At 41.2% G+C, this 19,183-nt stretch overlaps 1 protein-coding gene across 3 annotated transcripts in view; it reads right to left on the reverse strand.

Annotated features, from left to right (window-relative positions):
- The window catches only part of nek7 (NIMA-related kinase 7), a 148,353-nt gene that overhangs the window by 103,649 nt on the left and 25,521 nt on the right, over window positions 1-19,183 (reverse strand). For all 3 annotated transcript variants that reach the window (XR_011916925.1, XM_072389206.1, XM_072389205.1), the window contains 5 exons: window positions 13,755-13,895; window positions 13,071-13,133; window positions 9,456-9,566; window positions 3,988-4,096; window positions 3,052-3,159 (listed from right to left, as the gene is read on the reverse strand). Coding sequence is in view for 2 of the 3 variants with exons in the window: in XM_072389205.1 (XP_072245306.1) it covers window positions 3,052-3,159; window positions 3,988-4,096; window positions 9,456-9,566; window positions 13,071-13,133; window positions 13,755-13,895 (532 nt within the window). In the remaining variant the exon portion in view is untranslated. The remainder of the gene's footprint in view (window positions 1-3,051; window positions 3,160-3,987; window positions 4,097-9,455; window positions 9,567-13,070; window positions 13,134-13,754; window positions 13,896-19,183) is intronic.

Consider the following 19,183-nt stretch of genomic DNA (forward strand, 5'->3'; position numbering starts at 1 on the left):
TCTGTTGAGTTGATCATGTGATTAACACTTTGGGAGTCTGAGCTGCTGCTGTATGGTGGCTGAGAATAGCACACAGTTTGCGGTAATAACAGTTTGACATAGGGAAGTGAGACAGTGTGAATGGTGAGGCTTTTTATTTGTCTATGGAAATAATTTTAGTACATTTTCCAAACAATGAAGTAGCTGAAATGGTCATAGAGATGTTGGATGACACCTTCATGAGCCTCAGCAGGATAAACTAAACTAAAAGAAAGTGTCCACTACAAAGATCTGTACCTCATCCTATGGCCTACTGGTGGACAAGAGCTCTATAAATCAGTGAAATTACACTAACCACTAAAACACTAACTCCAAACAGTTTCTACTGTTTTATAATGAACAAATGATGAAAACGTATGCAGACAACAAGCAGCCACTGATTCTGTCCATGCTACGGTGAGTTTCTGACCCTCCCATTAAAAATTAAATCATATTATGATGATGATATCACAGAGGATTTGAAATTTCTGCCTCCATAATTATTACAGGATCATAGCATCTAACGCTGTGCAGTGTTTTAGTTTACTTGTGCAAACATATGGTTGTTCTTGACCCAAGAGTTATTGAAGAAAACATAAATATAGAAAAATCTGCTTGATGGCTGCATCATTTATTTATTGATATTATGATAATATTATCAAAGAATACCCACGATAATCCCGAGGCATGCTGGCGGACTAAAACTCATGCCTTTGATAATGTTTTATATCAATGTTTCTCACTTTTATTTAGGATCTTGTAATCAAGGTCCAGGTTACACTACAACTGAATGAATATCTGTATTTTCATCAATATTTAACTTTCCCCCCAATTTTAGCCCCCTCTTGACTTGTCAACATAATCTAGGTTTGTAATATCTGACCACACAATTAAAGGAATACACAATATTAATATCAAAATTTTAAAAATTAACTAGATTCATTTAACCTTTAACTTGCACTTAACATGTTTTTTTTTGGCACATGATTTACATCCAAAATTTAAGAGCGACAAGGGGCAGCAGTTAATTAATCATCGGTGGGGATACTATTTTTTTTTTTTTTTTTTAATGTGGGGTTGTGCATATTACTTATGAGCAGTTAGTGTCTTACCTGCAGTCTGCAGTCAGGATGCTCTCAGTCTGCAGAATCAATTAGTCTGAAAAGAAAGCTAAGCTAAGAGCTAAGCCCAACGGGTCACCGGAAGAGCACATTTTTTCCTGTTTTTGCATCAGACAGTTATTCACTCGGTCACTGGATTTACTTGACCACAAAATGGCGACGTTGTGAAACAGTTTACAGTTCGTGTCTCCTACAAAAGTGGCATGGTGTTAAATTTGAGTTGTTTTAGATGGCCAAAAATTGGCTTTTGTGACTCTAATGTTAATAATTACTAATGCTACCCACTGTAAGAAAATTAAGCCTTTAAACTAAGAGCACTCTGTAAGACAGGGACATCTCATGAGTACCTCACACAAACCCACTTATAAAAAGAAAAAAATAGCAGAATATCCCTTTAAGGTGATATACCGCCCATCAGTATGATGGAGCATCAACCAGGTAGTAACGGATGGTGGGTTATTTACAACAGTATAAGCAGATAATGACCAGCATACTATTAGCAGGTTATAACCAGATTGATGAGGGAAAAGCTTAAGTGGTGTTTGTTTATAAAGCAGTTTTCACACATGAACACTGGCGATTTTCAGGAAAATGTGTGGTTAATTTGGGCCGGACTTTTTTTCAGCAGTTGCTGTGCACACAAGTACTTCACAGCAGGAGATTTTCTGCTGGAAATGCCAGGGAGAAGGTGCGGGGGAGCATCTGTCTACAGCACACAGGAGGCAGGACATGATGCAGGAAGCACAATGTTGACATTGTTGTGTTTTAAAAGGAAAGCAACAAGAAAAGAGAATGAAGCAGTAACTCTAACCAGGACACACACATATACAATCACCAGGAGTAAACACTCCAGAAGATTAGCTGCTTCATTTGCACATTGTCTCATCCGATGATCTTCTGGACATTTTGGGGTCTAGGTGGAAAATCTCTACCAGGAGTGAGTGGACAGCTGGTGGTGGACAACTGCTCTGTCACATGTCACCCACCTCTAGAACACTGCCTCCTGCATTAAGATGTAAGCTATGGTTTTCCCTTTCAGAGCAACTGTGTATCTATAAGGATCAGCTAAAACATTAACACCCATATTATAATGCTCCTGTAACGTGTACAATCCACCTAAACATTGCTGTAGACCAATCCCACCTCACTGTGGCACCGAAGCTACCCGTCAGCAGCAGCTTCCTCCAGCATGACAATGTGCTCCAAGAAACAGCTCAACTCCCCAGATGCCAACAGAGTTGGTCAGAAAAAGGCCAAATTCATGGAGTGCCCCATCTCATAACCGAAAGAGACCCAAAGGATCAGAAAACCCAAGAAAATCCGTGTCCACACCCTGAGTGGTAAGAATTATTCTGACAGCACAAAGGAGGTGTGCACCTATAAGACCATTTTTTTTAATGTTGTGGTCTTTTGCAATTGATCTATTTCCAAAATCAAGACTTCACTGTTTTTAGACTGACTGCCTTATCACTCCATTTGTCAGTCTTAGGTTCAGGACACCCAGTTTTATGAGTGAAGTCTTACATTGAGCCAACTGTAGAAGTCTTAATAACTGGCAGCTTTGTGCAACGTTTCACTTCTTACAACAAAACCAGAGTGTTAGACGATTTCATTTCCTACAAGTGACAAGCACGCCCATCAACAAGAACAATCACCTTGATTGTAGAGCAGGCCAGCTTGTTTTATTACACACAGTCACAATCAGAGCAGTGTTGCACCAGCCTCAGTTTTCATCTGTGTTAGGGTTAAAGGTCAAAGCAACAGGAAGCAGCTAAGTGGCCTGTGAAGGGGCTGGGCACAGCACTGAGCAGCACAAGGACTACATGACACACGGCACTAATGAAACACATCCAAAACTGGTAGATCACAAGAGGCTGCTGCGTGTATATCCACATGTAGACTGTTGTTTTACCTAGAGAGTGAGCAGCAGTTGTTTTGGAGCTGAAGAATCTTCCCAGTCCCAAGTCTCCTAGTTTCACTACTCCAGTAGCTGTGATGAATACATTGGCTGGCTTGATATCTAAATAGAAGAAAATTTAAAAGGTTTAATTTGCTTCATGTGACACTCAAAACACATAAATGGAATAAATAGGACTTTAAAATATCATTTCAGTTATTGTGGGCGTCAGCAAGCTGTTTTCTAAAGCAATGTTAATGTGACCCACATCAGCCTTTGAAATTTACAGCTCCCGTATAAATGTAAGCGGCTTTTGAATGGGCCGTCTCGGCTAAGTGGTTGTTAAAGCTCAGAGCTCAGGGTTCATTAGTGTCCCTGTGTCCTAATCAAAGTCAGTCCAAGCGGATGTACATCACCTGTAGCTAAGAGTGAGTCTCTGAATGTACAGCCATCTGTGCACGTGTATCCAGCACTTACACTGGATTGGGCCCCATGGAAAGCATGCAAGCTCATAAACACTGTGATTTCTGGCCAATGTATTTCTAACACCTATATTTAGAGCCTCCTGTCATGTGTAACAAGGTCTATCGCACAAATTAATCTTTTTATTTTCAGGACTTTTTTCAGACAAAACTTCTAGTTTTATAGGAAATATGAGTTATATAAATCATGGCATTTACCAAATAAAATGCAATTTCTTCAGATTAACTAACAACCTATTGCCTTTTTTAGTTGGTTTTGGAAACTCCTCATTTCAGAGTTTAACAAAAGATTTGTTTCAGATAATAAACATGTAACATACAAAGGTTTCTTGATTCTTCTGTGCTGATAGAAGATCAACATGCAGCATTTTAAGCATTCACTGTAACACTATAGATTCACATATATCTACAATTAAATCATTACTCAATATGTGTGTGGATATGAGGTGTATGTGTAGAGCAGCAATACCTCTATGCATGACTCTCCGGGAGTGCATATGTTCAAGAGCACTGCAGAGCTGGACAAAGTACTTCCACACTGTCCTCTCTGGGATAAGCCTCCTCTGCTTCTTAAAGTGCTGTAATAAGAAAATGCATTTGTACACACACGCAAATCATAGAATTAAAATGACATGAAAATGCAGGAAGAAGAATGCACAAATGTTTTCATACAAATGGGTAAAAGTATTTTGTGGCACAGGATGAAGTTCAAAGATGGTAAAAAAATAAAGAGTTTATATATGTGTGTTTTTGTAAAGTATCCCACAATCTGACTCCACTGCTAATGCAACCCAGACCTCTCCGTCGTCTGTTCCTCACTTAACCGAGCTCAGTCGCATTTTCTCAACGGCCTACAATGGAAAGCACATGCATCTCAGGAACACAGAAGAAATTTGTGGTACCTTCTAAAACTCCCCCATCTGGCACACAGAACTTTTGTTAGACGCAACTTACAGTGGCACAGCGGTTCCATTTTTAAAGTGCACGCATTAACTCATTTAGAGGGCTGATTGATCGTCATAACTGTGGTGCATCTCCAGAAAAGCCCCAATGGTGACAACGGTTTCAACTTGGACATAAAAGCACCAACTGATGATAAGAACAACTCCTCAAGCAACAGCAGAGTAGCAGCAGTGCAGACTATGAAAATGTTTTAATGTCCCAATCATTAGGATTTTATGGGGTGTCCTTGAAGCTCCAGTTCCAGGAAAGAAAATGAAAAGGCCTGGACTTAATCCAGCTTGGATGAGAGCTGTGCACGGGAGACTTACAACTGAAGTATTTAGCAAAGAAATTTTAACAAGACAAACTCAAAGTGCAACTCTGTAGTATGTTTGCATTTCCAAGGCATCCAAAACACAGCAGTTATGGAAACTGGACTTATAAAAATCAGCAACTGCTGCAACCGTAATCAAGTGGAGGAATATTCCTCCTGAGAGTACTTCACTTTTATTTAACCAGGACGTCCCGTCGACAAGAAAAACATTTTTGTGCAACAGACAGCAAAGGCAGCAGCCTTTTAGAGCACATTAAACTCTGACATAAGAAACAGAAATGCATCAAATCCAACATGCCATCTAAAACCCAACAAAAAGTCATCTATAAAGACAGAGAGACAATCCAAGAAAAACACGTCTCCGAAATTCATTGAAGGACACAAATGTGTCCTTTTTGGGATCTCTCAGAAAATTATCCCACTTTCAAGATGCTGAATATGCTTCTTCCAGATCTATTGAAATCTGTGGTACATTAATAAGTAACCACTTGGAGGAGCAAGGTTGGGAACTTTTAGAACAAAGACAGGATGGAACGCAGTATTGCTTTATAAACAAAAATATACCAAGGCTTTTGTCTGCGATTGGTCAATGATGTCCAACCCAGCAAGTCATAAATAATGCAATGGCGAGTGAAACACTTTGCATTTGTAATGAAATATAGAGATGCATGGTACACTAAATCAAGGCTCCGTAAAATGCAGGAGACTGCATGCATGTGCAATATATCACATCATAATCAATCACTGGCAGAAAAGTTGCTTCTGCAAGTTTTTTTTCCCTAAGCATTAAGGCAAGATTTATTCCTGAAGTGATTTATGATAGATGAGGAGAATCCCTCTAATGCTCATATGTTTTCACTGCATACATGTATGGTGTGCATGAATTACACCTGTTATACCGCATGATTCAGATACAGACCTGGCTCATACAGACAGCTTGATGCAATGGTAAAAAAAAACAAACAACTACCAAATGAGAATCATATCTGCCACAAACTGCAAAAAAATAAACAGTGGCCACAAGAATGCTTTCACATTTAGACTTCTAACCTGAGACATGACTGGTTTACTGAATCATGCCCTAACATTTAACAAGATAAACACACATTGCTGTTAATATTTCTGGCTTATGTGAGAGAGCAAGAACGAGGGAAGATAATGAGATATAGATGCTATTGTGAATAAGAGAGTGCATCTTCTTTTAATTGTACAGTTGTAAACATCATAAAGACAAAGATCATCTGTTCCTCATCAGATCCACAAAGAATCCGATGAAAATATAACACGTTATAGCTCGTTATTATTCGTTCAACAAAAACAGGGCAAAACATGGCAGTAGGTGTGAAAAAACTAATTAAATCCTGCAATTCCATAACATGTAGAACCACCTTTAGTTCCAATCATTTTGAGTAATTGTTTTCTATACGATGTTCCGAGTCAATCTCATTACTATGGAGGAATTTTGACCTATTCTTCTTTACAATGTTGCGTCAGTTCATTGAGCTTTACAGGCATTTGTATATGCACAGCTCTCTTAAGGTCCCACCACAGCATTTTAATCAAGTTGGAGTCTGGCCTTCGACTGGCTCGTTACAACACCTCGATTCTTTCATTTTTGTTGTAGATTTCCAGCAGTTCTTGGGCTCACTAGGCTTTGCATGACACAAACTCAGCCAAGTTGTACCTGTCAGACAGAGAGCCTCACATTTGACTCTAGAATACTTTGGTATACAGAGGAGTTCATGGTGGACTCAATGACTATAAGGTGTCCAGGTCCTGTGGCAGCAAAACAAGCCCAAACCATCAGCCCTCCACCACTGGGTTTGACAGTTGGAATGATGCGTTTGTGTTGATATGCTGCATTTGTTTATCACCAAACGTGCTGTTGGGCAACATGACCAAACATCTCCAACTTCTGTTCCAAGAAAACTGTGCTGCCGTGGTCTTTTTTTTTTTTGAAACCGTTCTAAACAGGACATATCTGTTCAGTCTTTTTCTAATTGTGCTGTCATGAACTTTAACATTTAACACACCAACTCAGACCGTTACAGTCTGACGTGTAGCTCTTGGGTTTTTGACCTTGGGGTGAACTTGCTGGGACGTCCACTCCTGGGATGATCGACAACAGTCTTGAATGTTTTCCACTTGTGAATAATCTTTCTCTCTGCAGAGTGATGGACTCCAAATAGTTTAGAAATGACCCTTCCAAGACTGATGGACAGGAACAATTGCATCTCAAACATCACTGATGTCTTTCCTCCTCGATATTTGTATAAACTGAACCTCGAAGCAACCTGAACCCTTTGCTTTCGACTGATTAAACCTTCTGATGATCAGTTAATGAAGCTTAATCATTCCTATGAAAGCAGTAAGAACGCGTTAACGTTTGGGGCTCAGGTTTTGTTGAATAAATAATGAGGCAATGCAATAAGTCATGTTGCTGGTCATCATGAAGTTGTATATTCCTAATTTAAGACCTACGAAGGGTCAGATGATTTATCTGTTACATGCTGAATCGCAAAACCTCAGACCTGAAAGTGTGTATTTACACGTCTTCTGACTGAGAGACAGTAAACAGCTTTAACACTGGAAGCAGTAAAGGACATTACAAAGGTGGCGGTGAGAGATACAAAATACAGAAAGGGATGAAAGAAAGAGGGATAGAGATAGATAGATAGATAGATGAAGAAAGGGAGGAATAGACCTTGGCCTACATCCAAACAAAGCCTTAGTGAAGAGCCATTCTTTCCTTGCCCTCCCATTTCCATATCAGAGGACTGTTTGATGTCAATGGGGGAGCACATAGACACCCACCAACACCCTCTTTCCTATGCCTTTAACAGCAAACACTGCACATGCAATATTCTGTAAGTGCATGCAAATCCAGAACTATTTGATATCATTTGAATTCTGAGATGGTCAGAGACAGAGAGTCCCAGAAAAGCGAGAAAAAGGAAAAATGTGGAGGATGAGAAATCAAAAAGAATAAAAAATGTTAAATGAATTTATCACCAAGGTTCTGTTTTACATATGGCACACTGTATGAATGCGTTCACTGTGCACTATTGCCCAAGGACAGTCGGCTGAGTCCTGACACAAATCTATGGCCTGCTCCTATCACACCGTAAACAATACATTTAGAAAACTGCATAAGACAAGCAGTGCAGAGAGGAGGCATGTACATGCGAGTGTGTTGTGAGTAGACATAGGGATATGACACAGCTCGAATACTCCTTAGTAGCTTAGATAAGATGGTGGTGACATACAGTGGTTTGTTCATTTACCTCTTTAGGCTGCCATGTTACATCTCTGTAAAATGCAACTCATAGCATTTACGCGAGTGTGTTTCAATGGTTACGTCAGCACATTCTCTGCTTACAAAGTAGTCTATATGTGTTAAGTGTGTGTGTGTGTGTGTGTGTGTGTTCAGCCTGCCATGTTCACTCTCTTGTACAACTAATCCTCGCCTCTCCTAATTTGCTGTGCTGAACTGTGCAGATGTGGAGCTGCTGAGTATGACTGCAAACAGCTTGTCGAGCTGTACCGATACAACGCTGCAGCATCATTTATGCATGGGAGAAGACCAGGCTTTCTACATGCACACTCCTAATTTGCTACACTGGCAGGTTTTTATAATAACTGGGGGTTCAGTCTAACTCATAGATGAAAAACAGGGTGAGCCAAGGATAGAAAATGGCTACCACTGTCGAATAACTGTCTTCTGGTCCAATTTTAACTAAATTTCTGACTTAAAACCTACCATACTGCGATTTACTGATCAACACATTCATTTGGCTCAAAGCCATACAGTAAATATAAATGACACAATATAAATAACACTTCTATACACTGGATTTTATGTTAGTGCAATTTAATTTGCCTTGTTAGAACCATTAAAAGACCCAACCAAAAGCAAAGTTTTAAAGTTTTAAAAATAGCAATTTAACTGAAAAAAGAACACTTTTCCCACTAAATAATGAGCCTAATACAACAAATCGCAGCTTGCCATTTTAGTTTAAATCAATTGAATTACGGTTCAATATTAGCTCACTTATATCACCCCCCACACACAACACAAGCAAAAACTTTATGATCATTAATCAGTGCTTGAGTTTTTAACAACGTCTCTTTCACAGACTTGGCAGATGTAAACACATACAACTGAGATGAAAGGATGTTGATGGAGGCCTTATATTAGTTGGTTTTTGGTTGCTGTATGGGAGGGATGATTCGGGTTGACTAAGTGTTCAAGTACTCAAAATCCTAACAACCACAAACCACAGGACTCCAGCAGTCATGCCTTCGGGAATAAAAGGCCTCCTCTGCAGTTTATTGCTTGTGTACAGAAACATTTGTGCACCAGTTTCATGATACTAAGTCAGATTGGCAATGATTTAGTCTCATATTAATCCTAAAGCATTAAAAATCACATATGAATCCCTAAGAAAATCCACAAAAGTAGTCTAAATTGGTTAAAAACAACACTGCTTATGCTCTCTGTGATGACTAAACACTCTTTAAGTATCTTCATGTGAAGCATTGTTTGGAATGGTAGAAAAAACAAAAAAAAAAAACAAAGCAAAAATCTGTATGTTGACTCTATCATTCAAGTCCTGGGCTAAGTGTTTACAGTATTTTACCACCAAACAACTGATCCTTACCTTGATCATACGAGAGAGATCCCCAGCGTCTGCTAACTCCAGTACTATGTTCAGCTCATTGTCCTCAATAAAAGAGGCATGATACTTTATCACGTTGGGGTGGTTCAATTGCTGTTGGAAAGAAAAAACAGGAAGAAAAAAAAGGACATGTCACTGAAAGAGAAGGAAAGAGAGGACATGTCGGTGACACTTGTCACATTATGGGCATCCTTGATCACATTCCCAAGCTTCTTGCAAGCTATTACACTCTTTTATTATCAAAATAAGGTTTGGGAAATAACAGGTTTCTTGTCATGTGCAGTTCACTGTACTTTTACTGCCAATTAAAATAAAATGGTTGAAACCATACGAACAATACATATTGGCTATGTGTGGACCTAATGAGATGGTTTTGTCCTCAAGTGTGACAAAGCTGGGTGACATGTCACAACAAACCCTTGTCTATGATGACAACAGCCCGTGTGTGAGACACATACACACACAAATACGCACACACACACGCCTGACAGGCTGACATGGCTGGCAGTCAGAAAAAAACAAGCATCCCAGGCTCATCTCGAGCTGAGATTCCTTCCCGTTGGTTGGTCAATAAGGCAGGAACAGCATTCCCTGTGGTAAACAAAAAGTTTCTTTCCATCCAGAGCTGGAGACGGGGGGAGGGCGGGGGACAAATGACACAGTGACACAGACAAGGAAAAGGGAAGAAGACAGGGCAACATGAAGAGGTAGGGAAAGAGAACAAAGGCTGGGATTGGAAAAAGAACAGGAATGGGATGAGGTAGGCTGAGTTAGAGAAAGGGGGGGAGGGATAACGGAGAGGTGGTGATATGTGGAGAGTTGGAGCCGTGATGTGAGCAGACGGAGCGGTGTGACACGCGTCCTCCGCTCGGCTCTGCTATGCCTTTTCTGCTGTGATTAAAGAAATGTTCATGCTCTGGATGATGCCAAGAAGAGGGGAAAGGAGAGCACAGTGGAGTACACTACGGTACACTACACTCTCGACTCCATCTCTGCATCCCTCCACAATCCTCATCCTCATTCGTCCTCTCTTTCCCCTCCTCATGTCTCCATCTATCCTTCTCCCTCCCATGTCCTTTCTCGCCAGATGTATTTTTGGCTCAGAGTGGCAGTTCAGCACAGCTCCACACTGTAGCACAACCAAGCAGTGATGACAAGTCTACCCACCCCCCTCTGCCCGCCACAACCCACTGCTCTTCCACAAGTTGGACCTCAGGCAAGAGATACAGAGGAATGAAAAGATATGTTAACATGCAGATGTTTATGTAAATGATGGATGCGACCCTACTGCAATATAACAACCGTTCATTGGGAAATATCGCATCGAGTCTTGCATGATTATGTAATTATACATGCTGGCTGAGACCCAACAGTGTGTGTAATTACTTAATCATGCAGGACTATGTGATACATTTGTTGAGCTGGTGATGTGTTTCAAAGAAGAAAAATATACAGAGCAATGCAATCTGATGGCAGTAAATTAATATGATAATACAACTAGTCTTGGAATTTTGTGCCAATAGGAAAACAGCTGGTACACAAGGATTAGGGTTATATAAAAGATTTCCTGATACATTCTAAAGTTCATCAGCTCCAAGCAACATCACAAAAGCATAAAGAGTCAATTTACACCATCCTGCAGAAAAGAATACCTTGTGTTGCATGACATAGTTTACAGTTATTATCTATTACAAACAGGAAAATGATCAGATAAACACTTTTAAGATGTAAATTTTAATATTAAAGACTGTAATGCTCATAAAAATACCTAAAGATAAAACTCCTGAATTTGTTTTATCAGGATAAATTAAGCGGTTTGCTGTCAGGTCTGTAAACCCTAATCAGATGGAGAACCCAGACACGCGTTCACACACAAACGCACACATATACCACACAAAATACAGAAAAGCAAACGGATACCATCACTGCTTTTTACTGCAGATTAGAGCAGATCATTAGTCAGAAAACAGTCCAGGTTTGATTATAAACACAAGTGGGAGGAATACTCAGTTGTGGGAATTCAAAAATGGTAAAATTAGCAGACTGGCAGGGGGAAAGATATTTCTGCCAGCAACATCCCTATCAACGAGAATTTAGACAAAAAAAAAATGAAGTGAGAAGTGAGATTCTCAAGTTGAAATCCTCATGCCAAGGCAAGAAAACACAGATGAATGAGCAGACACAAACACAGACAGACAAACAAACAAAAAGGCATGCTGTTGAAAGACCATGACTGAGTGTACGTGTGTGAGCGGGAATGTGAGTATGTGATCTTGGGTGACTATGTGTGTCATTCCAGGCGGCCCATGCCAGTGTGCCTCTCATTATCCTGATTTTGCTGTGTCTCCTGTTGGCCTGTCTACCGGAAGATAAGGCAGAAGGACTGCCTTTCTCACATTCAGTTCTTTATTATCCGTCTGGCTAGGCAGTACAAGGCCAAGCATAACTTCTATGTTCACTGGCAATCAGCTTGGAGGATGAAAAGACGGAAGTAAAAAGCTCCTGGGGAGGAGACAAAGGAGATGGATACAAAAACATAGTAGCAGGCCAGAATGGCATAGGCGGAGGATATAGGTACAAGCAGAGTTGGAAAGAAAACTGCGTGAGAGTGATGGCGGAAGAAAGGCAATTGGTTGGCGAGACGAAAAGAAATGTAGGAGCTGGGAGAGCGTGACATTTGACCCTGCCCTGACCCCTCTAAGGAGGTCAGAAATACAAATCAGGCAAACTCTGCTGTCCTATTCTGTCATTGTAATGATCTGCTCTCTATGGGGTACCGTCTGCAGCTGAGTATCTTTCTTGTCTGATTGGTCCACAGAGCCCTGGAAGCTTTGATGAACTGTTTGAGTGGCACAAACTAATTGGTCTTGTTTTTCCATTTATCTATAATATGTACATGTAATCGTGCAGATGAGCACAAACTGCCTAGAGAGCATGCACTCGCACGCAGAAAGGATGCAAACACTGGCAGAACTGCACCCATGCACACTTACACGCAGTCCAACAACAAACACAACTGTGACAATTCTTTCAGACAGGCAGAAATATTAAAGCTGTCATTAGTTTGTTCATTAGTGTCTGAGAGCAGCGCAGCTGACACATGTTAAAGGTAGTTTAACAAATTAAACTAAATCATTGGGGGGGGGGGGGAAAGAAACATAAGAGATGCTGCTTAATTTCCTTGCTGATGCACTGTTGCTTCACTTATACCTTAAAACACTTGAAAAGGATAAAAAAAAAAAACAATTCTTCTGGCATTAAAAAAAGAAGCCAATATGAGCCTGGAGGGATGCAACACTGCTGAATCTGTGCACACAACCACTCAACCAGACACACAAGGAGAAAGGAACACACATATACTGTACAGTCACACATGCATACTCATTCACATTCTCATTTGTGTGCACAAATACTCCAACAGCCCCCTGCATTTGTAACAACCCTAGGAAATGCACACGCACGCACACACACAACGCACAAATCTACGCTGTCTGGCGCAGATCAATTGTTTTCCTGTGGTGGTGGGTCTCAGCTGAGGCACCTTAAGAGAACAGAGCACCACGCATGGCGCCGTCTCCCTCGTCTCTGGTTCTTTACCTTAAGGAGATCTATCTCTTTGATGCAATCTTGCCGAGCTTTGGCATCCATCAAGTCGAATATCTATCAGGAGATCAAAAGGGGAGAGAGAGAGAGAGGGAGAGAGAGAGGACAGTGAGAGGTGTTATGCCATATTCAAAAAAATGTAAGATGGATAGATGCAGAGAAACAAAAGGGGGGAAAAACAAAACAGAACATGGTTGCTGTTATCTAGAGGGTGGCACTGGAGTGAGTACAGGTGTTTCACATCCGAGTAACATGCACACATCCCTGTGTACGGTGTTTTTGAGCTTTGTGTATCTGTATACAAGCTCAACCAGAGCCGCATTCCCTCTTGTCGGTGTCTACGTGTGTGTACATCTGTGCATAATGCAGGTATGTTCATGTATCTGCAAACTCACAAAGAAAACTGCAGATTCATATTCTAAAGTTTGGCTTAAACAGTCATATTGCACTTTGCATACAGATAACTCAGAGTGTTAAGCGTTTGGACGTGGTTCACGAGTGGGTGAAAATAACAGCGATTAAATTCTCTTCAATGGTTTTTAGCATACTGAGAAGTTCATATTACACAGTTTTCTCTGTTGCAACAGACTGTTTGTCATACGGAACAAGTACGGAAGCCCCAGAGACCTGGGATGGGATGGGACGGATAAATAGCTGGTAATTAATATTGTGTCTCACCTGAACTTTCTTCAGGGCCACTGACGTGTTGTCTAACAGGTACCTTGCCCGGTACACCTCACTGAACTGGCCACGTCCAATCTTTTTCTCAATCTGGAAGTTAGCCAACGAGTTATGACCCATATCTGGCTGCAACGGTTTCTGAAAGAAAGGAAAGAACAACTCTTAATATGTACATGCAAATACATATTCACACTGTTTCTGAGCACACAAACACACAGTCTGGACGGGAGTACAAAATAATTATTTACAGAAATTTTGCACTAAGCATGAATATGTCATTAAGGTGAAGCTATCATATTTCTGAAAGAGGAAAAGATGAGGGATGGGGTGAAACCTGTAAAGCTGTGATTCTCTAGTTTGCTGCACCGAGGGGCTGCTTTAGGCTGCTGATGATTTGACTGGCGCTGTGCCGATGAGTCATACTGGGAAAGGTCTTGAAGAATTGCATAAATTCCACTATAACTAGCAATATTTCCTGTTATCTACTACCTCAATTTTATTTCAAATGTAGATAACAACAGAATCCAATGACATGCAAATGTCTTCAACTGATATCTTATGTACAACAGGACATAGAACATGTTATAATTCGTGAAAGTGAGAGATAAATCCTAATGGCAGCAACACGTCACAAAAAAGCTGGGATAGGTCCACGTTTAGCACCAAGTTCCTTAATGTCTGGAAACTGAGGGCATTACAATGTACATCTGATAGATTTTCTACGTTCCAGTCTGAAAAAAAAAAATTGGTTCATGAGGTGTGCAAATCATTGCATCTTTTTTGTTATTTTACATTTCATGCAGCTTCACAATTTTGGGGGATTAAAGTTTTGCTTTTGGTATACAAGGAGTCGCTAGAATCTTTTTAATGCAACTATGTTTCATGCTCAGTTTAAAAGTGTGAACTGGCAAGCTGCCAGTCGGTTTGTTACCCTATCAACTGTATACAGAACAGTATCATGCAGGACCTGCAAGTATCATTTTACCAAAGTGTTTGTCATACTGGCACCAGTTGTTAAGTGTTGTTACTGTTTCTTCTACGTTTTGTATGTTCATTTATAATGTTCCCATGTATTCACTTAAACCTTGCAATAGCAGCCTAATAAGCTCCTTTTAGCTTCATATCAGTGCTGTTCTGTAGATAAAACAACACTCTGGCAAAAGTGAAAAGCCGCAGCTTTTCAACAGGGATAGATAAAATTTACATAAATGCAGGCTTCTAATCATTCCATCGAAGGTTTTCAAGTTCACAGGGATCCAGAGCCCTCATCCTTCATCTGCCAAGTTATATCACTGACAGTCTGGCACAGGGCCACAGACTAAAGGACTCCTCACCTTGCCTCACCACATGAGTCGTTATGCAGAATGAGATACTTACGTCTACAATTTGGGAGAGGGGAGAAAAAAAAAACCCTCAAAACTAAGCCAAAATGAGCCCCCTGGACATAATGCATGAAAAACACACACACTGTGTGACCTTTCCAGCCTTTTGGTTAACTCGTAAAAGGCGTCGGCAGGAGAAAACAGAAGGTGACAGATATCAGAATGCCACATGTCACCAGCACTTCTGCCAGCGTGGCCATGGGAGCAGCTCAAGGGCAAGCGACTTACGAAAGAGGGAAGGAGGATGAAGAGGGAAGAAGGTCAAAAATTAATCTCCTAAGCGATGAAACACGCAAGAGGAGTGTCATCACATTTGTTCGCTTTTTTGGCGTTTCACGTTTTGACAAAGTTACCATGAGTGAAGATCAGAGGCTATACGGGACTCCCTTAAAAAAGAAGGCAATTCAGTTTTAATTCATCTACAAATGAATAGTTACAAAGGACAAAAAGTGCAACCATAACGTTGAGTTAACAGACCAAACATCCAAAATAAACTGGTATCAACATGTCTTCTATTTTCCTTGATAAACAAATTAATTATTTCGGAATCCTTTCGTGACCAGTGGTCAACTATAAGACCATGCTTCATAAAAAAATTATTTTTGCATTTCTAATACAGGAAACACTATCGCAAAGTAGTGAATTGTCTGTAAACTAACAAAACCAAAACTCTGGTAAATAATAAGGCCATAATTACATTAACAAATGGAAAGGTACACACACCAACAGCGAGAGGAAGTGCTGCTCCATACAGGACACCTCATTGTTTTTTTAGTTTTTTTTTTTTTTTTTTTTAAAAAGCTGACAGTTGGAGGAAGAGGCGTGAACCAATCAGATGCCCTGTCCAATTAACACTGCCGAGGTGTGCACATTTTTCAGCATGACACCACCATCATCCCAAGCTGTGTGAGAGCTACTGACAGCCAGCATGACATGCTGCTCCACAAGCCCCTATTCAACATAACATTAGATCGACAAAACAGCTATAATTCTACAGAAATACTCCTCCTCTGAGGGTTTAACTGTGAATTGAATTACATTGAAGAATCTATAAAGTGTGGAACACCAAAGATGCAGCGCACGGGGTGATCACTTTTCATTATATGAAGTAAGTAGATGTTCGGGGATGCAAGATGGACAGTTCAAGATTTATAAATTCAATGAGCGAAAGAGAGAAAGAAAGAGCGAGAGAGCGGACAAGAGGGCATTGCTTTCATTCGCTGCGTGGTAGCTTGACAAATGTTAGCATGAGCCTCTAAAGCGCTGTGACAACCGCCTGCTGAGAGCACAGTCTTGCTAATGTGTCTTGGCATGCCAGCTTCGTAATCACACATTTACATATGCAATGACCTACATTTGCATGTCAGATCGCACACTGTCCAGCATGATTAACAGTGGGCACCTCCCTGTGTGGAGTCGCCCTGGGTGGCAGCAGAGGCCATGCGAGGGCGGAAGAGAGGGCTGGAGGGAGGGCGGCTTTTCTGGCAGCCAAGGGGCCGAGCTGCCAGGCAGGATTATGTCAGCCAGCGGCCCCGACATTAGACACTTCATTAGAGCTAATCTGTTTAGCAGTGGGCAGTGTATGTAAACTTCACAGGCCATTTGCGGCACCTCTTCGCCCCCTGGCCTGGCCTTCAAAGGGCAGCCAGGCCAGAGCTGACTGACAGGCCGTCTCATCTGCCGCACATGAGTGTCACACAATCAGAAGCTCCCAGCTGAAAGACAAGGGCCCCGCAAACACACACACGCATGCACACAGAGATACATGAGGAAGTCACAGAGGAAGGACCCTGTATGAGGCAGGGGTCAGAGTCTGGATCATTCAGAACGCCCCTTTTTAAGGATTTAAGCTTCATCTGCTGGTTCAAAATGCTGGCGGAGCTCAAAGATTAAAGGAAACATCTGAAATTAACCAGCCCTAAATGCAACAAAATGTTCTGCTGGGCAGGTGCATCTTGGGGGGTTATCTGGTACACTGACAGGTAAATAATTAAAAAATTCAATATTGAGAGTCTGCTCTACATTTTGGTGTTAGTTTCAGGCCTACTGTTGTCTGCACACATTATTCAACAGAAACCCACCTCTCGTCTGCTCTGATTGGCTGATGTGTTCAGACACACTTGTGTTGCACCAGCTCTTAATGGGTTAACCCTAACCATCTAACCAACCATTCAACGGTAGCCTTAACCAGATAACAAACACTGGCCAATCAAAGTAGAAGAGGGGGGGGGGACTTCTGGACCATTCACAGACAGTCGACTGCGACGGATAGGAGAAAAATATGTCAGATTGTTTTCTGGTCCGTAAACTTAAGAACCTATTACCCCAATGAAAAGCACTTTGTATGCAGTTCCTGTGCTTTAGTCCCATGGGCATCAATGTCAGACAGACTATGAGACAGCAGCCGGTTTATTTTTAAACAGCATTTTGTTTATAAGTTATTGATCTCAAAGTTTGCTTCTGTGCAGCAGGTGAGGTTTACCTGTTGCTTTGGGTAGAAACACAGCTCTGTTGAACTGTCCTCAGTGTACGCAAACTTATGTCATTGTAAATAAAATAACTGAAAAGGAGCAAATTGCTCGGTTTGAATCTCCATGCTGTGGACATGTTGTTGCCTGTGCAGCTGTGTAAAGGGCCTGAACCATCTTAACAATCAGCCACCTTCATAAATCTAGGATGAGGCCTAATAACTAAAGAAGGTCAGCTGATAACAGTCACTTTCAAAATTTTTGTTTTCATAATACAGGATTTTAAACTTTTTCTTGAGTTACATTCCTCTTCTGATCCATGTGAACACATCATTCTGACTTGAGATGGGTACAAGCTGCAGGGTATAAAGATAAAGTGGCAGTTGTGCAAGGCATTATGGGAAACATGCATGGAGGACAGCGCATCTTGGGTGTAAAGGTGACACACAAACACCATGAGCCAGTCACAAGCAGGGGGATATAAAGAAAAAGAGAAAAGTGGCACGAGAGATAGAGAGGGAGCAGACAGACAGCTCATCGCAGGAAGTGTGATACGGGCTGCCCAATAATGACACCAAGCCCGAACATAACTGACAAGACACATGGAGAGTGGAAGAGCGGATGCAGAAGGCAGAGAGAGGGAGATGGGATAGGGTGGGGGTGGAGAGGGAGAGGGACAAGCAGCAGAGGGGAGAGGGTGTGATGTGACAGCCCAGTTGTGCCAACGGCTGCCACACAAAGGCCAGCGGCAGCAGAGAGGTGCTGTCTCTTATCGAAAGAAGAATGCAGAGACGGAGAGACTCAGGGCACATCCACCAGAAGAAGGATACATTTTAAAGCTATCTATCCACAATGATTCTTAGGCCTCTGCAAACTGGGCTTTTCTGAAACTGTGTCCTTGAGAAGAATTGGACAGTTAACTGCAAGAGAATGAAAAGACAAGGGAAATTTGATACATGGGAAATGACATGGAGCCACAGAAATGAACCCCGATGTCATTTTAAAAGTTAATGTAATGGCCACACGATAGCAATGTGTTCATTGAGCTGCTGCTACATTTATTCTGTTCGACACATTTACAATTATAAAGCTGGGAATGTTCACCCCGTGTACTAAATGGTATTTATCACCTTAGCAAATTGTTCAACACAATTTTCTGCTTGTTGGGACAGCAAATATTCCAACAGGATACATGAGAACTACTTACATTTAATCAGCTGTAACAACGTGACAGGACTGTGTCTTTTTCACTATAAATTATGCAGCTCTACTGTCTGTTGACCAAAACGGGATGAAGAAGTTGTCATTTTTCAGACTGTTAAAGCTTTTTTCACAATAGACAAACAGGTTTAGTTTAAACAAAAACAAGTTTAGTTTAGCGTGCGGACATTTATGCAGACAGTGTTCAATGGGTATAAAATCTGTCAAATTAGCTTGGATTCCATGCAAGAGAGACAGAGAGGAGTACAAGGAGAGACACAGACAGCAACTGTCAGCCGAGAGGGGATACGGGTGGGGGTATAACTCCCATCTTCACCAGTCACCAGCCCCCTTGAGCAGGCACCATGCAATATTC

This window comes from Leuresthes tenuis, unplaced genomic scaffold (assembly GCF_036924035.1).
Source record: "Leuresthes tenuis unplaced genomic scaffold, fLeuTen1.0.hap1 SCAF_7, whole genome shotgun sequence".
Taxonomy (NCBI): Eukaryota; Metazoa; Chordata; class Actinopteri; order Atheriniformes; family Atherinopsidae; genus Leuresthes; species Leuresthes tenuis.